Source organism: Salmo trutta, chromosome 23 (assembly GCF_901001165.1).
Source record: "Salmo trutta chromosome 23, fSalTru1.1, whole genome shotgun sequence".
NCBI classification, from domain to species: Eukaryota; Metazoa; Chordata; class Actinopteri; order Salmoniformes; family Salmonidae; genus Salmo; species Salmo trutta.
The window spans coordinates 19,154,543-19,173,353 of NC_042979.1; the positions used below are offsets into that span (position 1 = coordinate 19,154,543).

Here is an 18,811-nt window from a genome sequence, read left to right on the forward strand (position 1 = left end):
TATGAGAATATTGGTCTATGATTGTGATTCAATTAGAGATCAGGCGTTTTGCCTGATTGCAGGACCCAGATCTGGCCCGTGGCAAAAGCGGTTTGGTTTAATGCTGATCATTTACACAATCAGGACCTACAGAGAATCAGAGATAGCCCACAGCCAGGCTTGGCATTAGCCTTGATTAGATAACATGGTGACTCAATGGCGTGAGATGATGTTCACTGGCAGTTCGAGCAGAGAACTGGTAGCCAGCTGGGGCGGCAGGTAGCCTAGTGGTTAGAGTGTTGGGCCTAGCTAAATAAAGGTTACATAAAAAAAACCCTGCTAATGAATTGTCATTACATGGTGCCATGTGCTGCTAGTATTTTTTTTTATCTTACTTAGTGATGGCGATACATCTTCCCTTTCAATAAGAATCTGATCACAATTGACTTACACTCTTGTCTTAACATTGCCAGTAGCTATTGTGAACAGTAACTGCCATTTTAGACATTAGTCAAGTATGGCATTGATGATATTATGTCAACAGGGAAGATGCTTGCTATAGCGGGTGCCAATTGTAAAATGACCTTCAATTTTGCTCATCTACTTATCTTGTCCCCAGTGTGGTTTGTTGCTGTTACATAAATGGTTGTCGTAATATCATTGATGAATATCTAAAGACATAAGCATTTACCTATGCTGTTTTCCTTGTAGGGAGTTTGCGCGTTGGAAGGTGAGGAACACAGCCATCGAGAGGAGTGACCTGATCCGGAACCCCGTGCCACTTATGCCGGACTTCCAGCGCAGTGTCCGGTTGCTAGGGCGACGACCCTCCACTCAGCAGTTCATTGACACCATTATCAAGAAGTATGGAACCCACATCCTCATATCCGCCACCTTGGGAGGTAAGAAAGTATATATCTACTTCTACTTTATTAAGACACCCTTGGTGAGCCACAACAATGGCTTGTGGGACGCATTTGGCTCCGGGGTCCCAGGTGATGACTCCTGATTGTGGTTGGTTCGACCAAATTGTTTCCCCATGACCTTATTTAGGCAAAGTGCTGTTAATGTCCATGACACTTTTTTGATGGCTTATTGATGGGGAATTGATGGGAAATACATGTAGATGAGATATCAACGGGTAAATTGGGGGTTTTGACTGTCAAATGAGCTTATGCCTGGCTTGCCATAATTGAATGGCTACCCCCTCTAAAAGCTGCACTTCCTCTCATGGTTCTGTCCTGTTAAGAAAACATTTGACGTAGTTGTATCTCATCAGACGTAGTTTTATCTCATTAAACATTGGTATATCAAACTGTCACTGAGGAGCTCATCCTATAGAAAGCTATCTTTTCTGTGTAAATCTAAGACTTCACTTGAATGTCAAACAGTCAGTTTAATAATTTAGTTAAGGCAAGGGTGGGGGAATTCATTGGTAGAGGTTTAGAGTTGCAATATCTAGGAGGGGGCTGGAGGAGGCCAGAGGTGTGTGTGTGTACCTCAAGGGTGGGGGATTTCATTGGTAGAGATTTAGAGTTGCAATATCAAGTACAAGCCTGCAAGGTGATTCACACTAACACACTAATTATGGAATTCTGAAATGTGATATTGAAGCGAAATATGATACTAAGGTAAAGTATTAATACGTTCAAAATAAAACCATTCCCAGCAGGATGATTCACTACTGCCACAAATGCAGATGTGATTAAAGGTTGATGATAGATGAGGGGAATATTGACACACAGAACTGATTGCAATTTTGCAGGTCACAATTATTTTTCTCTGTTTTCTTTCTCTCATGGTTTATTTTCTCTCTTACTCTTTATTTGTTTCTCTCTCTCTCACACACTCTCTCTTTTATCACCAGATCATCTTTAACCTTGAAGGCATTTCAGAGCGTTATCGCCTAGAAGTCACTCATCTCAATCTCTGGGTTGCATATTAATAAAGAACACCCTTATGTGAGCTGATAAACCCAGAAAACAGGAGTGTACTGAAAGCTGTCCTGAAGGCCCAGAGCTATTACATCTAAAATGATAAAGGAATACAGAAAAGACGATGTTCTCTTCGCCAGACTCACTTTATGAGCTAAAATGAGTGTGTATGTCTGTGTGTGTCCATGCGTGTATGCGGATGTAGCATGTGTATGTGCACATCTGTCTTTTACTCTTCATATGTTTTGGTTCATATGTATGCAGACACTATTGGACAGTGCACATTTTGCCATTGTGCAGTATAATAATAGAATGTAATATATCCTGTAAGATATACAGTAACCCACACACAGGTTTCATTAACTCCTCAGTAGAGTACCTATGTCTAGCAATTCCATTGCTTTTAAGCTCCAGTAGGCACTGGTGCTTAAATGATATACAGTTAAATCGATACCTTCCCCTCATGTATTGCTTTTATATATCCATCATCTTGTATTATTTCATTACAGTAGCCAATAAAATTGTGCCCCTGTTTGGCAATATTGTAAATCCCTAAAAATGGCAAAACGTCATTGACCATAGACTGAGACAGAGTTTTAGAATGCTAAAGGCTCAGCCATAGGTATGAATCCATTTAGTCATTATTGAGGCCCATCGTCAAAGAGCTGCCCCAGTAAAATGTGAGACAATGTATTTCTTATTAAAAAAAATCACCCACAAGTATAAAATACAGCTGAGCCTGCTGGGCCTGACATCACTGGGGCAAGAGCAGTAAAGTAACATATTTATATACAGTAGACCTACTTCCGGATAAACAGGAGAGGGGCAAAGCTATAGCGATAGAGAGTTAATGTAGTATCATTATTCTTATGCAGTAGGCCAAGGGTGTCTGTATAACCTTCCTTCCCCCGGGGAAGAGCAGGGAGAGCAGGGAGAGAATGGGTCTGTCATCTTCCCACGCCATGGTATTGCTGGTCCAACCAGGCATGAGACGTAGGCCTGAATGCCGCACCCGGTCACAGCCATCACAAGCTAAGTGACCAATCCCAATGCATCGCCAAGGGCCAAATAACCAATCACGATGGAGGTAGTTGTGAATATATGTGACATATTCTTGAATGAGTTCCAGATAACTTGGCTTATATGCTCTTTGAACGTCAAGGAGAGGAAACATTTGCTGTTTATGCTGTTCAAATGACCTTTATGTCGTTTTAACTAACAGGCGTTAGTCATTGTTTGTTGCTGTGTAAAGGTTCAGGGCTTTCTGCTGGGGTGTTCACTTCTTCCCCTGCAGTGCCAGGATGTTCACTACTAAAGGTCATTCCCTCGGTGTGAAAGCAATCCACTCACTTACGTCCGTATACTTTTCAACCTTTATAAACACATAATCAGTTTTTAGTGAAATGTTGATGCATAAATGGCAGTAATAGATCTAACTTAGATCTAACTTACATTTTACATTTTAGTCATTTTGTAGACACTCTTATCCAGAGCGACTTACATTAGCGCATTCATCTTAAGATAGTTAGGTGGGACAACAACATATCACAATCGTAGGAAGTACTATTTCCCTCAACAAATTAGGATTATGATTACAGTGAATGTAATGGAGATGGCTTGGAAACTTCACTACTTCAATACTTGGTGCCTAACTAGCAACTGATGGACAACAAAGTGTGCATACAGTGCCTTGCAAAAGTATTCATCCCCCTTGCCATTTTTCCTATTTTGTTGCATTACAACCTGTAATTTAAATAGATTTTTATTTGGATTTCATGTAATGGACATACACAAAATAGTCCAAATTGGTGGTGTGAAATGAAAAAAAGAACTTGTTTCAAAGAAATAAAATAAAAATAAAAAACTGAAAAGTTGTTCGTGCATATACATTCACCCCCTTGCTATGGAGCCCCTAAATAAGATCTGGTGCAACCAATTACCTTCAGAAGTCACATAATTAGTTAAATAAAGTCCACCTGTGCGCAATCTAAGTGTCACATGATCTGTCACATGATCTCAGTACACATACACCTGTTCTGAAAGGCCCCAGTGTCTGCAACACCGCTAAGCAAAGGGGCACCACCAAGCAAGCTGTACCATGGGGCGACAGCGTAGCCTAGTGGTTAGAGCGTTGGACTAGTAACTGAAAGGTTGCAAGATCGAATCCCTGAGCTGACGAGGTACAAATCTGTCGTTCTGCCCCTGAACAAGACAGTTAACCCACTGTTCCTAGGCTGTCATTGCAAATAAGAATTTGTTCTTAACTGACTTGCCTAGTTAAATAAAGGTTAAAATAAATGAAGACCAAGGACCTCTCCAAACAGGTCAGGGACAAAGTAGTGGAGAAGTACAAATCAGGGTTGGGTTATAAAAAATATCAGAAGTTTTGAACATCCCACAGAGTACCATTAAATCCATTATAAAAAACTTGAAAGAATATGGCACCACAACAAACCTGCCAAGAGAGGGCCGCCCACCAAAACTGACAGACCGGGCATTAATCAGGGAGGCAACAAAAAGACCAAAGATAAACCTGAAGGAGCTGAAAAGCTCCACAGCGGAGATTGGAGTATCTGTCCATAGGACCACTTTAAGCAGTACACTCCACAGAGCTGGGCTTTACGGAACAGTGACCAGAAATAGCCATTGCTTAAAGAAAAAAAAATAACAAGACACGTTTGGTGTTTGCTAAAAGGCATGTGAGAGACTCCCCAAACATATGGAAGAAGGTATTCTGGTCAGATGAGACTAAAATTGAGTTTTTTGGCCGTCAAGGAAAACGCTATATCTGGCGCAAACCCATCACCTCTCGTCACCCCGAGAACACAATGTTTTTCATCGGCAGGGACTGGGGAAACTGGTCAGAATGGAATGAATGATGGATGGCGCTAAATACAGGGAAATTCTTGAGGGAAACCTGTTTCAGTCTTCCGGAGATTTGTGACGAGGTCGGAGGTTCACATTCCAGCAGGACAATGACCCTAAGCATACTGCTAAAGCAACACTTGAGTGGTTTAAGGGTAAACATTTAAATGTCTTAGAATGGCCTAGTCAAAGCCCAGACCTCAATCCTATTGAGAATCTGTGGTATGACTTAAAGATTGCTGTACACCAGCGGAACCCATCCAACTTGAAGGAGCTGGAGAAGATTTGCCTTGAAGAATGGGCAACAATCTCAGTGGCTAGATGTGCCAAGCTTATAGAGACATACCCCAAGAGACTTACAGCTGTAATTGCTGCAAAAGGTGGCTCTACAAAGTATTGACTTTGGGGGGGTGAATAGTTAACGACGCTCAGTTTTTCATTTTTTGTCTTATTTCTTGTTTGTTTCACAATAAAAAATATTTTGTGTCTTCAAAGTGGTAGGCATGTTGTGTAAATCAGATGATACAAAGCCCCCAAAAATCTATTTTTATTCCAGGTTGTAAGGTAATAAAATAGGAAAGGGGGAGTGAATACCTTTGCAAGCCCCTGTACATGAGTGAATGATGATACCAAGGAAAAGAGTAAGTCAACAATGGTATCATTTTGTACTGTATCATAATACAAGTCCAACTTCCTGTCTTCCTTGTAGGCGAGGAGGCGTTGACCATGTACATGGCCAAGAACAAGCTGGACAGAAAGCTGGTCAACGCCACTCAGAATGTGGAGGCCCTGCACCAGCTGGCATCCTCCTACTTCATCGACCGAGATGGCACCATGCGGAAACTCCATGAGATCCAGATCTCCACCAATGCCATCAAGGTATACCATCTATACACACAAAAATACAGTATTTAAATAGGTTCAAATGTTTCCCACAGGATATGGATATAAAAGGAATGTGTTTAAAAATTGGGATAATGTCAGCAACAACATTTTGCTGCTCCCACGAGTGATCTTTATTAACAAGGTTTTTTAACAAGACCAACATGATCTTATTCAGGTACACACACACACCTCTGGCCTCCTCCAGCCCCCTCCTAGCCCCCTGGAGAGAGTGTCGTGTCATCCTTTTGTTGTCCTAAGTGACAGGCGGATGAAGAGTTTCTGGCAGACAGGACTCTGGGTAGCAGGAAGTCAAGCATGACAAAATTAAACAGAATTGACAATGGCTGCTGAGTCAGGGCCGGTCAAGGAGTCGATGAGGGAAGAAGCACACACAGCACATTCTCAACAGAATAAGTATAGCCACTGTAACCAGCCACACTGTGTGGAGCCAGAGAAGACCTGTCCTGACTGTCTTCTTGACTGACAAACCTGCACTATCTCTTAGTGGTACCGATGTTGGACTGTGTATGTGGGAGATAATGGAGTATTAGGACATTTGTGTGTGTGTCCGTGTGTGTGTGCGTGTGTGTGTGCTTGAGTGCATAAAATAAACCACATGAAGACAATAGAAAATAACAAAAAGAGTGTATTACAGGAAAGAGAAAAACAGACAGAATATAGGAGGACAACAGTATCACAGAAATCCATTTGCATTGATTCCCAAAAGTAAACCGTGACAAAATAGAAACAATCAGTTTTGACAAAAAATATATAAAATCAGCAAACAAAGAAACGTTCTCTCACTGTCAACTGCATTAATTTTCAGCAAACTTAACATGTGTAAATATTTGTATGAACATAACAAGATTCAACAACTGAGACATAAACTGAACATGTTCCACAGACTAACAGCAATGGAGTAATGTGTCCCTGAACAAAGAGTAACAGTCAGTATCTGGTGTGGCCACCAGCTGCATTAAGTACTGCAGTGAATCCCCTCCTCATGGACTGCACCAGATTTGCCAGTTCCTGCTGTGAGATGTTACCCCACTCTTCCACCAAGGCACCTGCATGTTCCTGGACATTTCTGGGGGGAATGGCCCTAGCCCTCACCCTCCGATCCAACAGGTGCCAGACGTGCTCAATGTGATTGAGATCCGGGCTCTTCGCTGGCCATGGCAGAACACTGACATTCCTGTCTTGCAGGAAATCACGCACAGAACGAGCAGTATGGCTGGTGGCATTGTCATGCTGGAGGGTCATGTCAGGATGAGCCTGCAGTAAGGGTACCACATGAGGGAGGAGGATGTCTTTCCTGTAACACGTAGCATTGAGATTGCCTGCAATGACAACAAGCTCAGTCCGATGATGCTGTGACACACCGCCCCATACCATGACGGACTCTCCACCACCAAATCGATCCCGCTCCAGAATACAGGCCTCGGTGTAACGCTCATTCCTTCGATGAAAAACGTGAATCCGACCATCACCCCTGGTGAGACAAAATCGCGACTCGTCAGTGAAGAGCACTTTTTTCCAGTCCTGTCTGGTCCAGCGATGGTGAGTTTGTGCCCATAGGCGACGTTGTTGCCAGTGATGTCTGGTGAAGACATCCCTTACAACAGACCTACAAGCCCTCAGTCCAGCCTCTCTCAGCCTAATGCGAATAGTCTGATCACTGATGGAGGGATTGTGCGTTCCTGGTGTAACTCGGGCCATCCTGTACCTGTCCCACAGGTGTGATGTTCGGATGTACCGATCATGTGCAGGTGTTGTTACACGTGGTCTGCCACTGCGAGGACGATCAGCTGTCCGTCCTGTCTCCCTGTAGCGCTGTCTTAGGCATCTCACAGTACGGACATTGCAATTTATTGCCCTTGCCACATCTGCAGTTCTCATGCCTCCTTGCAGCATGCCTAAGGCATGTTCACGCAGAGGAGCAGGGACCCTGGGCATCTTTCTTTTGGTGTTTTTCAGAGACAGTAGAAAGGCCTCTTTAGTGTCCTAAGTTTTCATAACTGTGACCTTAATTGCCTACGGTCTATAAGCTGTTAGTGTCTTAACGACCGTTCCACAGGTGCATGTTCATTAATTGTTTACCGTTTATTGAACAAGCATGGGGAAACAGTGTTTAAACCCTTTACAATGAAGATCTGTGAAGTTATTTGGATTTTTACGAATTATCTTTGAAAGACAGGGTCCGGAAAAAGGGATGTTTCTTTTTTTGCTGAGTTTGAGGCCACTGCCCACACAAATTAAGGCTGATACACATACTATTGAAACTGCTACCATCCAAAATCACTGGTGGGTCTATCTATCCCACTATAAATAGGAGGTAACGGCAGAAGTAAAGTCAGCCGCTGATCCTGCAGTCACGTAGCAGACAGACAACGATCTGTACGTGGAGAGGAAGCTGGGTCTGAAGCACAGCCTGGATCTATAAACACAGAGAACAAGGCCCTGCACTTCCAATATTGATTTAATATGGCTGAGTCCAACTTCACAGTGAGATGCTGCTGCCTATAGAGAAAACACAGGCACAAAGACATCAATAGACACCAAAACTAAGATGTTTCCTGTCTGGCGAGTAAGCACATTTACCGTATAGTACTGCAGTGTTGAGTTTGGTTGCAGTGCCATTTTATTTGGTGGTTTGCTTGCAGTAATGTAATGTGAGTTTTAAGTCCTGGTATTTAATTTCCCTTTCAGAATTTTTCATATCCTCATCTTATCATGTTATCTCACATTCAAACACAGGCAAGTGCACATATATGCACACACAATACTGTTTGTGTTGTCATATGTCTAGAGTAAGCCCTAATCTTTCTGGCCTTGACACTCTTTCTGTCCTGATACCTCTTGCTGGAGGGGGGACGTGCCCCAGACACTTCAATAGGTTTTGGTGAGGCAGAAGGAGAAAAATGAAGAGTAGGAAAATGTGTGCGTGTGTTTGTGTGTGTGTGTGTGTACAGGCATTAGTGTGTGCTGGGATGGCCTGAGAGCATCCACTGATCTGCCAAGCCTGGCTATATTTATCAAGTCCTCATCCCTGGCCCGTCCCCCCCGTCTCCTCAAGCCTTAGCACTGCTTAAGAGGTTCCAGCAACATGCCAACGTTAATCAAAACGAAGACTTATTTCCACTGCCCCGGTGACGCCCAGGGCAAGCCGTGGACTTGTTATTTTTCTAAGACCCCACACAGGAATTTATCTGCCCATACCAATTGATTTTTGGAGCCTAGAAGCCTCAACCATCACCTCCTTTCCTTTTGGCTTTAAAAAGTTCACAGCCCTATGGGTGGCTTAATAACATAATTTCAAACAAACAAGGTTTTTGGGCCAAAGTGTCTCTGTAACTGGCAGTTTCTTGTCGGGGCTGTGAAGTCGTGAAGTGTGTGTAGTGAAATGTGTGCGTAGTGAAATGTGTGTATTTGCTGAGACATCTTTCTCTTGATTCAGTGTAGAGTTGTCATTCTCAGCTCGAACCCTATGGGCCGGGACGGGCCCAGTTTTCCTCTCCCCGTGCTTTTCAAAGACAAGGGCTGTTTCCTCGTCTTCTCACTCTGCTGCTGCATTTTTCTCAACACCAGTTTAAATCAATATACTGTTTTAAGGGGTTTTGTTCAGGTTCAGGCTCATTACATTTCTGTGATGTTGGACCGGTCCTTGGCTCAGGCTTCAGCTCACCATGCTTGGGTAAGACGGGCTTGAATTTTCAGGCCCGATGATAACTCTAATACAGTAGCCCTAAAGAGAACAGGGAGCTCAGTCATTTTAAACATCAGCTTTTAAATGGAATAAATCTAAGGGGAGAGAGAACACACACACACAGCTGCTACAGGCAGGCTGACCTGAGGTTACTGAGTGATGCAATCATATGGGGGATTCCTGTACTTCATTTGTCTCCTCGAATGTAGAACAGTTCTTCACTTCCTACACATTGAGAAGATGACAACTAAAGTTGCCAAGAGCATCCACTTTATTCTACTGCTTTTGCAATTAAATACACACAGCAATATCCATCCATCCATATTTCTGTTCATCGGACTACAGTATTTATCTATAGGTCAGCCCATCCATTACCCCCACCATTCACTCAGCCAACTACCTTTCATTGTGTTTGGTACTCTGGCTACCCATTCATTTAGCTTTCCATCCACCCATTCCTCAGCAGGGCAAACAAACAAATAATTGGGACACAGCATATTGGCTAAACCTGTAACATACCCCAAATCAGAGATAAAACAGCACAAAGAAGAACTGCACATGGCACTAACACCCTGCTGTGACAAATGAAAAGGAGGAGATATGTGCTTCTGGATAGCACAGGGATGGGCTACTGGCAGCCCAACAGGGATGGGCTACTGGCAGCCCAACAGGGATGGGCTACTGGCAGCCCAACAGGGATGGGCTACTGGCAGCCCAACAGGGATGGGCTATTGGTGGCCCAATTAAATAAAACGAAAATAAAATGTATACATATTTAACATTTTTACAAATGTTTCTCTTCACTGTCAAGAGGGTGACCGCTAAAATGCTTTGCTCACAAGGTGGGGTGGCCCCCCCCCCCAGCAAAATGTTGCTTAAGGCCCCCAAAAGGCTAGGGCCGACTATGATTGCATATGTGGGTATGGATGTGGGTACACAAACCCCCGGATCACTGCGGCCCCTCATGATTCAGATGCCCGCATCCCTGGTGTAGCAGGACACAATAGCTACCTATGAGGAGTGTATAATTTAAGAAGGAAAATAAGATGCCCAGTAAAGCATTTTAATGAAAGAATACAATTTTACGAGCAGGCAGTTCTTCTGTGACCAAGCTCCAGGATGATTATGCAGGGGTGGGGAGGAATATGGTTGCTGCTGTGTGACGTTGGCTTGTGTTCCCACAAGGTCACTTCCCTGAGGAGTCACTCTGCTGGCCTGATTTACACCAGGATTCAATATGCAGATTTACTGATGATGCAGCAGGATCTTGTTTCTAATTTCTGATTGCCACCTCTGTGGTCCGCAATGCTCTGGAGCAGAGTGAAGCAAAATGTGTCCGAGGTGTTAAAATTAACAGGCCCTATTATTTAACCCAGATTTTTTTGTGTGAATTTAACTAGGCATTGATTGGTTGGTTGAGGAGGGTGTGGCCTAATGAAGGCATTTGAATTTTGAAGCTGCCTTATTATTATTCAATCTTGGTACTCAGTTTTAGCACTACCAATTTTATCAATTGTTACCTTTCCATGTAGGCTCGGAACACAATTAAAACCCCTCACATTTCATGAGTTGTGCGGTTAGGCCATGTGATACAGTGAAGTTACCTCTTACTAAATTCCATGGAATCCCTTTACATTCCAAAAGCAAACTTCCTCAGAGATGTGTCCAGCCACAGAGAGCTACTGGGGAGCATGTCCCTTCAGAGATGTGTCCAGCCACAGAGAGCTACTGGGGAGCATGTCCCTTCAGAGATGTGTCCAGCCACAGAGAGCTACTGGGGAGCATGTCCCTTCAGAGATGTGTCCAGCCACAGAGAGTTACTGGGGAGCATGTCCCTTCAGAGATGTGTCCAGCCACAGAGAGCTACTGGGGAGCATGTCCCTTCAGAGATGTGTCCAGCCACAGAGAGCTACTGGGGAGCATGTCCCTTCAGAGATGTGTCCAGCCACAGAGAGCTACTGGGGAGCATGTCACTTCAGAGATGTGTCCAGCCACAGAGAGTTACTGGTGAGCATGTCCCTTCATTTCAATGTTTCCAGAAATAGAAAGTCATTAGGCGAGTGGCAGGTGATGGGCAGATTAAGAAAGCTCTGCAGTGGCAGCAGTCCCCTGATGAAGACACTCCATCATACTGGATGTATCCCTCCCTCAAGCCCCAATCTATTCCCTCCTTCTCTCAGGCTACCATCATTTTAATCCTGCCCTCAGTCGGCAGAGTTGTGCAACAGCAAATATGGTTAAAGGACAGCGCTAGGGGATGTCTTCAGGACTTTGAGAAAAAATGATGCTCATAACTGTGCCTTGATTATCTTACTGTAGCTATACCACAAAGGGCTGCGTTGTCTATAGTAAACCTCCTCACCTCTGCACTGCAACAACTGATGTGTAAGTGTGCAGCACAAAATGGCTGCCATGCATGCTGTAGGTGGGCTCATTGTTGGTGAAGGAGGCAAGTTACTTCCTCTTGACATTACAAGCACATTGTGACCTGGCAATATACAGTACATGTACATTCATGTAATTTTACATTTACATTTTAATCATTTATTATCCAGAGCAATTTACAGGAGCAATTAGGGTTAAGTGCCTTGCTCAAGGACATGTCGACAGATTTTTCTGTCGACGTGTTCTGTCGATTAGTCAGCTCAGGGATTCGAACCTGCAACCTTTCGGATACTGGCCCCAACGCCCTTAACCGATAGTAGTTAATTACATATTTCTCAGAAAGAAAGAGTGATGGAGGAAGAAGGAAGGATTAGTTGATTTGGCTTTATATTGCCAAATACTTCAGCCACCCAAGCCATAGACAGTTAGTTCACTCTGCTACCATCCGACAAACGGTACCAGAGAATCAGCTCTCAGACCAACTGGCTCCGAGACAGCTTCTAACCCCAAGCCATCAGACTGCTAAATAGCCGTAAGACTGCTAAATAGTTAAATGGTTACACAGACTATTTGCATTGACCCTATCTTGCACTGACCATTACAGCCATTACAGTGAGTCCATCCTCCTATAGCTCTTCCCACAAGCCTCCTCTGATACACACTCACGCACACTCCATTGACACTCACACACATGCATACCAACACACACACACACACACACACACACACACACACACACACACACACACACACACACACACACACACACACACACACACACACACACATTTTCACACATCATAGGCTGAAGGCAGCGTAAAGTGACTAGGCATCAGAATGGATAATAATAAGAGTAAGAATAAAAAGATTAGCAACAGCATATGATGAGTGTGAAAGTGTGTGTGTGTGTATGTTTGTGTTGTATCGGTGTGTGTGTGAGTTTTGTGTGAGTGTCAATGTAGTAGTTAAAATTTTTATTATCTCTGCATCGTTGGGAAGGGCTCTTAAGAAAACATTTCGGCTCATGTGATAAATCAAATTTGATATGAACTGCGTGGATGAACAATTTCCTGAACTTCAGCAAGCTTGCAACAACTCCTAAAGCCAGTCTTATTGGAGCCATATTTTTTCTGTCACAATTGGTGCTTGAGGGAAAAATGTACAATTGCAAATTTGGAATAGGACTGCAACAGTGCATAAAGTTCGCTTGAGCTCTATGAATCACAGACACCATACAAATTGTAACAATTGGTGTTAATTAAAAATAGATGGTGATGTCATTCACCAAAATGGGTATTGAACATAATGTTGTCACTCATCCCCATTACATAATATATTGAAATGCCAATGCTCCTAAGGTCTCCAGTGTGACATGCTCTTAGCAATCTATTATGCACATAATTGACAGGAAATATGCTCTAACCGGTAGTGGGATCCATCTAAATGAGAAGAGATGGATAGGATGTAATGCACCCCACAAATCAATTATCCTGCTCTGAATAGAAATTGAGTATACATTGAAAACAAATCCAAAAATTAACGAACATAGGAACAATGTTATCGTCCTGTCATTATAATCCAAATATGCTTGTGATTGTAGGTATCCTGGATTTTGGAGATCAGAGAAGAGACAAAGAGTGTGTTCTAGGGCCATGGTAGTTAGGACTATGAAACAGCATGGTCCCCCTGGGGTTCTGAGTTGTGTTCCGCTTAACAATCCAAATCCTCTAAATCCTCCTTGGCCTGTTTCAGCTCTTTGATTGCTCCTTGTATTTTTTATTACGTTGTATGACATTTTTTCAATTTGTACGTGTGCATGTATGTTTGAGAGATAGTGTGTTTGTGTCTGTGTGTGGAGAGAAACTGCTTGATATCCTACTGGGAATTCAGATTATCAAGGATGGTAATCTGTTTTTCCTGAATAGATCTTTCCACCTTATGACAATATGATTCTTGGATGTGATCCACTATAGCACACATTGATCGAGGTAAAATGTCTATTGTATTTTCTGCATTCTCATGTGTGCGTGCGTGTGTCTGTGTATGTGTGTGCAATACAACCAGAAAGTAATTTATGCTATGATAAGCAACAACAAAAAGGAGAAAAGCACCCTGTCAGCGCCCATCAAAATGCCACTGTTTGATAGGCTAGGCAAGCACAGTAATCAATCTACTTTGAAACGTTATGCAAGGCTGCAGAGAGCTTCTACAATGTATTGTTTGGGCTTCTCTGTCAATAACTCTACTGTAGCTTTCTGACATTTTAGAGTTTGGAGTGGTGGAGAGTTGCAGTGGTATGGCTGCTGCAAGCATACCTACCTTTATATAACAGTTAAATCATGAACAGATAAACAATTATGTTGTACATTGTGCTCTGATTCAGTCATAGTTTTGCAGAACATAGCATATCTACCCTTTGACAGGAAGGGGCATACTATTCAATGTTATGCATACTATTCAATTGCATTCTCTGTTATTGCGGAGCACACACTGGTTGAATCAATGTTGTTTCCAGGTCATTTCAATTAAATTACGTTGAACCAATGTGGAATAGATGTTGAATTGACGTCTGTGCCCAGTGGGTTTTTAGGAGCCTGTCACTTTGTTTCCCCCTTGGTTTCAAGTTTTACCCCATAAGAGAGTGACACCAAGGGTAAGATATACAGTACATCTGTCTAATTTCCTGCTTGTCAACTTGTCATCTGGTACTGAATCTACATTAAAGACAGGAAAATGTTGTCACATTGTCAATTGCAAAGTGTTGTAGTGTTGGCTGAACAGGAAGGGGAAAATAGGATGTTTAAGGACTCTAAACACATTTTACTTGGTGATTTGATGATTCGATTTACCCATCACTGAATTCTATGTCAATGTAATTGTATCAATATCTCTAGCTCTTTGCTCACCATTAACTATTTGACTCTTCCCACATCTTCGATAACCCCTATTCACATGAGATTGGACTTCATGCAAGCTGCTAACGCAACCCCCCACCTTCAAGCTTAGAGTTTTCTAACCAAGCCAGAGACTGAGTGAAATTCGTTTGAGGTTAATGCCAAGAGTTTTTTTCTCTTAATCTCCTTTGCTTAGTAGCATCTCATCTGGCTTCTTGGAATCATGTGAAAGTACCACTGAACACTGCCGGTCATCTCATAATGGGAAGAAAAGGCGATTAAAAAGAGGAAAGTCACCCTTTTCAAGAGCACTCTCTTTAAAAAATTCTTAAAGTCAGACGTGTAGTCGGAACTAAAAGCACCCTCACATTTGACTACTCTAATTATGCCATAGATTGAAGTTTGGGCTGGGAGAGAGGCCACTACTGCGACTTTTATAAGGGAAATGTTATTCTCTAGCAGAAAGTGGGGCGCAGGCACAGTTTGAAAAAAAGTCCATTAGTGTCTCACCTCTTTTGAAAGGAAACAAAGCCTTTAAAGTTCCTTAAAAGAAAATGTGTCTAATAAGCCGGTCATGGTACACGTCACAGATGGATATAAAAAGGAGGTACTTATACAAGTGCTGCTTAGAAAGGCCTGCTGTGCTCTGGCCCAATTACAGCTTACTTAGCTGAGCGCCGCAGAACATGTATGTGCTAGCGTGACACACGTGAAGTTAAGATATTTATGAGCTGCTCACATGGTTGAAGCTGGTTGAGAGAATACCAAGGGTGTGCAAAGCTGTCATCAATGCAAAGGGTGGCTACTTTGAAGAATCTCAAACATTCGTTTAACACTTTTTTGGTTACTTTGTGAATCCATATGTGTTATTTCATAGTTTTGCTGTCTTCACCATTATTCTCTAATGTAGAAAATAGTAAAAATAAAGAAAAACCCTTGAATGAGTAGATGTGTCCAAACTTTTGACTGGTACTGTACGTGGACCTTGGCTGGTTCATTAAACCCGCAAATTCAGACGAACAAGGTATAATGGGTCCGCACACAAAAATATGTTGCTTAAAGTTGACCTCAATTTTTTATTATTTTATTATTTTCACTGCATCGGGGATAGCGTACACAGACGTTCCGGCTTTGCAGCCTTCTTCAGTGTATAGGTACAATTTGTGCAATTTTTTTTATATAATAATGCTTGACATACAATGAATGAAATCAATGCATGCTTGATGATTTACATGTGTAAATCTCTACTCAGAGTCTAGTTAAATTGTAATGAAAACTATTTTCTCTATGATCACCCCCCCATCCCAACACTCACATACACACACGCACACACACCGCAGTGTCTCTCGCCCCTACTGTTCCTGAAATCTTTGTCCTGATTCTCTTGCAGGTGACAGAGACTCGTACTGGCCCGCTGGGATGCAGCAGCTATGATAATCTGGACTCAGTGAGCTCCGTCCTCCTGCAGAGCCAAGAGAGCAAGCTCCATCTGCAAGGTAAACATACCCGACTGTATCTCTTACCGTACTTTCACTACGGGAGGCTACATTGGCTGGGGGGGGTTAAGGCCGGGGTCAATTTTCCACTTTAGCCTCCAGTCCATTTTGGAAAAACACCTCTTATGGAGTTTTGCACGATTTGTGAAATTAATTTGAATATTTTGACTAATAAAACAGAGATGGAATTGAATTTGATCCACAATTCCGCTCTCAGTGATCTTCTTCAATTACTTTGGTCTTGGGTCTCCTGTCCTAATGATAATAATATGGTCATACAGGTTACCAGAGACTTTTATCTGTAGCGTGTGTGGCCCATGAAGTAATCAAACCCACAAGCCTGATGTTGCTAGTGTTGTTCAAACCCAGTAAGCATCATAATATACTGCTCAAAAAAATAAAGGGAACACTTAAACAACACATCCTAGATCTGAATGAAAGAAATAATCTTATTAAATACTTTTTTCTTTACATAGTTGAATGTGCTGACAACAAAATCACACACAAAAAATCTATAGAAATCCAATTTATCAACCCATGGAGGTCTGGATTTGGAGTCACACTCAAAATGAAAGTGGAAAACCACACTACAGGCGGATCCAACTTTGATGTAATGTCCTTAAAACAAGTCAAAATGAGGCTCAGTAGTGTGTGTGGCCGCCACGTGCCTGTATGACCTCCCTACAATGCCTAGGCATGCTCCTGATGAGGTGGCGGATGGTCTCCTGAGGGATCTCCTCCCAGACCTGGACTAAAGCATCCGCCAACTCCTGGACAGTCTGTGGTGCAACGTGGCGTTGGTGGATGGATCGAGACATGATGTCCCAGATGTGCTCAATTGGATTCAGGTCTGGGGACCGGGCGGGCCAGTCCATAGCATCAATGCCTTCCTCTTGCAGGAACTGCTGACACACTCCAGCAACATGAGGTCTAGCATTGTCTTGCATTAGGAGGAACCCAGGGACAACCGCACCAGTATATGGTCTCAGAAGGGGTCTGAGGATCTCATCTCGGTACCTAATGGCAGTCAGGCTACCTCTGGCGAGCACATGGAGGGTTGTGCGGCCCCCCAAAGAAATGCCACCCCACACCATGACTGACCCACCGCCAAACTGGTCATGCTGGAGGATGTTGCAGGCAGCAGAACGTACTCCGCGGCGTCTCCAGACTCTGTCACGTCTGTCACGTGCTCAGTGTGAACCTGCTTTCATCTGTGAAGAGCACAGGGCGCCAGTGGCGAATTTGCCAATCTTGGTGTTCTCTGGCAAATGCCAAACGTCCTGCACGGTGTTGGGCTGTAAGCACAACCCCCACCTGTGGACGTCGGGCCCTCATACCACCCTCATGGAGTCTGTTTCTGACCGTTTGAGCAGACACATGCACATTTGTGGCCTGCTGGAGGTCATTTTGCAGAGCTCTGGCAGTGCTTCTCTTGCTTCTCCTTGCACAAAGGCGGAGGTAGCGGTCCTGCTGCTGGGTTGTTGCCCTCCTACGGCCTCCTCCACGTCTCCTGATGTACTGGCCTGTCTCCTGGTAGCGCCTCCATGCTCTGGACACTACGCTGACAGACACAGCAAACCTTCTTGCTACAGCTCGCATTGATGTGGCATCCTGGATGAGCTGCACTACCTGAGCCACTTGTGTGGGTTGTAGACTCCGTCTCATGCTACCACTAGAGTGAAAGCACCGCCAGCATTCAAAAGTGACCAAAACATCAGCCAGGAAGCATAGGAACTGAGAAGTGGTCTGTGGTCCCCACCTGCAGAACCACTCCTTTATTGGGGGTGTCTTGCTAATTGCCTATAATTTCCACCTGTTGTCTATTCCAATTAGTGTTGCTTCCTAAGTGGACAGTTTGATTTCACAGAAGTGTGATTGACTTGGAGTTACATTGTGTTGTTTAAGTGTTCCCTTTATTTTTTTGAGCAGTGTATTTTAACTTACCCACACAATTCATCCTGGTCCTCTCAGTCAGTAGACTAGCGTTGATCAAAGCGAAGGCTTGCATGCTGAATAATAGCACGAATGGTGTAAGCTCAAGTATGTATTGGAGCTCAGACTCTCTATTACTGGCACTCTGTATGGAGCTATGATATATAATGTTAGCACTCCATTTATACATTATATAGAACAGTGTTCTTCACTCCTGGTGGTGGAGGGCTGCAGTATGTGTGGGCTTTTGTTCCAGACCAGCAGTAGCACACCTAATTTAGCTAATACAGGTGTTGATTTGTTAATTAGTTGAATCAAATGTGACAGTGCTAGGCAAGGACAAAAGTATGCTACCGCTGTGGCCTTTCAGGACTTGGTATGAATAACTTTGGCTAAGAAGATACAAGAGACATCTTAGAACGTTCCATTATTTATATATATATATATATATATATATATATATATATATATATATATATATATATATATATATATATATATATATAGTACCAGTCAAAAGTTTGGACACCTACTGATCCCAGAGTTTTTATTTTATTTGGACTATTTTCTACATTGTAGAATAATAGTGAAGACATCAAAACTATGAAATAACACATATGGAATCATGTAGAAACCAAAAAAGTGTTAAACACTTCAAAATATATTGTATGTTTGAGATTCTTCAAATAGCCACCCTTTGCCTTGATGACAGCTTTGCACACTCTTGGCATTCTC

At 43.0% G+C, this 18,811-nt stretch overlaps 1 protein-coding gene across 1 annotated transcript in view; it reads left to right on the forward strand.

Moving 5' to 3' along the window:
- Window positions 1-18,811, forward strand: part of LOC115159541 (BMP/retinoic acid-inducible neural-specific protein 1) — a 154,075-nt gene that overhangs the window by 73,397 nt on the left and 61,867 nt on the right. Inside the window, exons 3-5 of the mRNA XM_029709357.1 lie at window positions 691-881; window positions 5,488-5,657; window positions 16,039-16,144. Coding sequence (XP_029565217.1) covers window positions 691-881; window positions 5,488-5,657; window positions 16,039-16,144 — 467 coding nt within the window. The remainder of the gene's footprint in view (window positions 1-690; window positions 882-5,487; window positions 5,658-16,038; window positions 16,145-18,811) is intronic.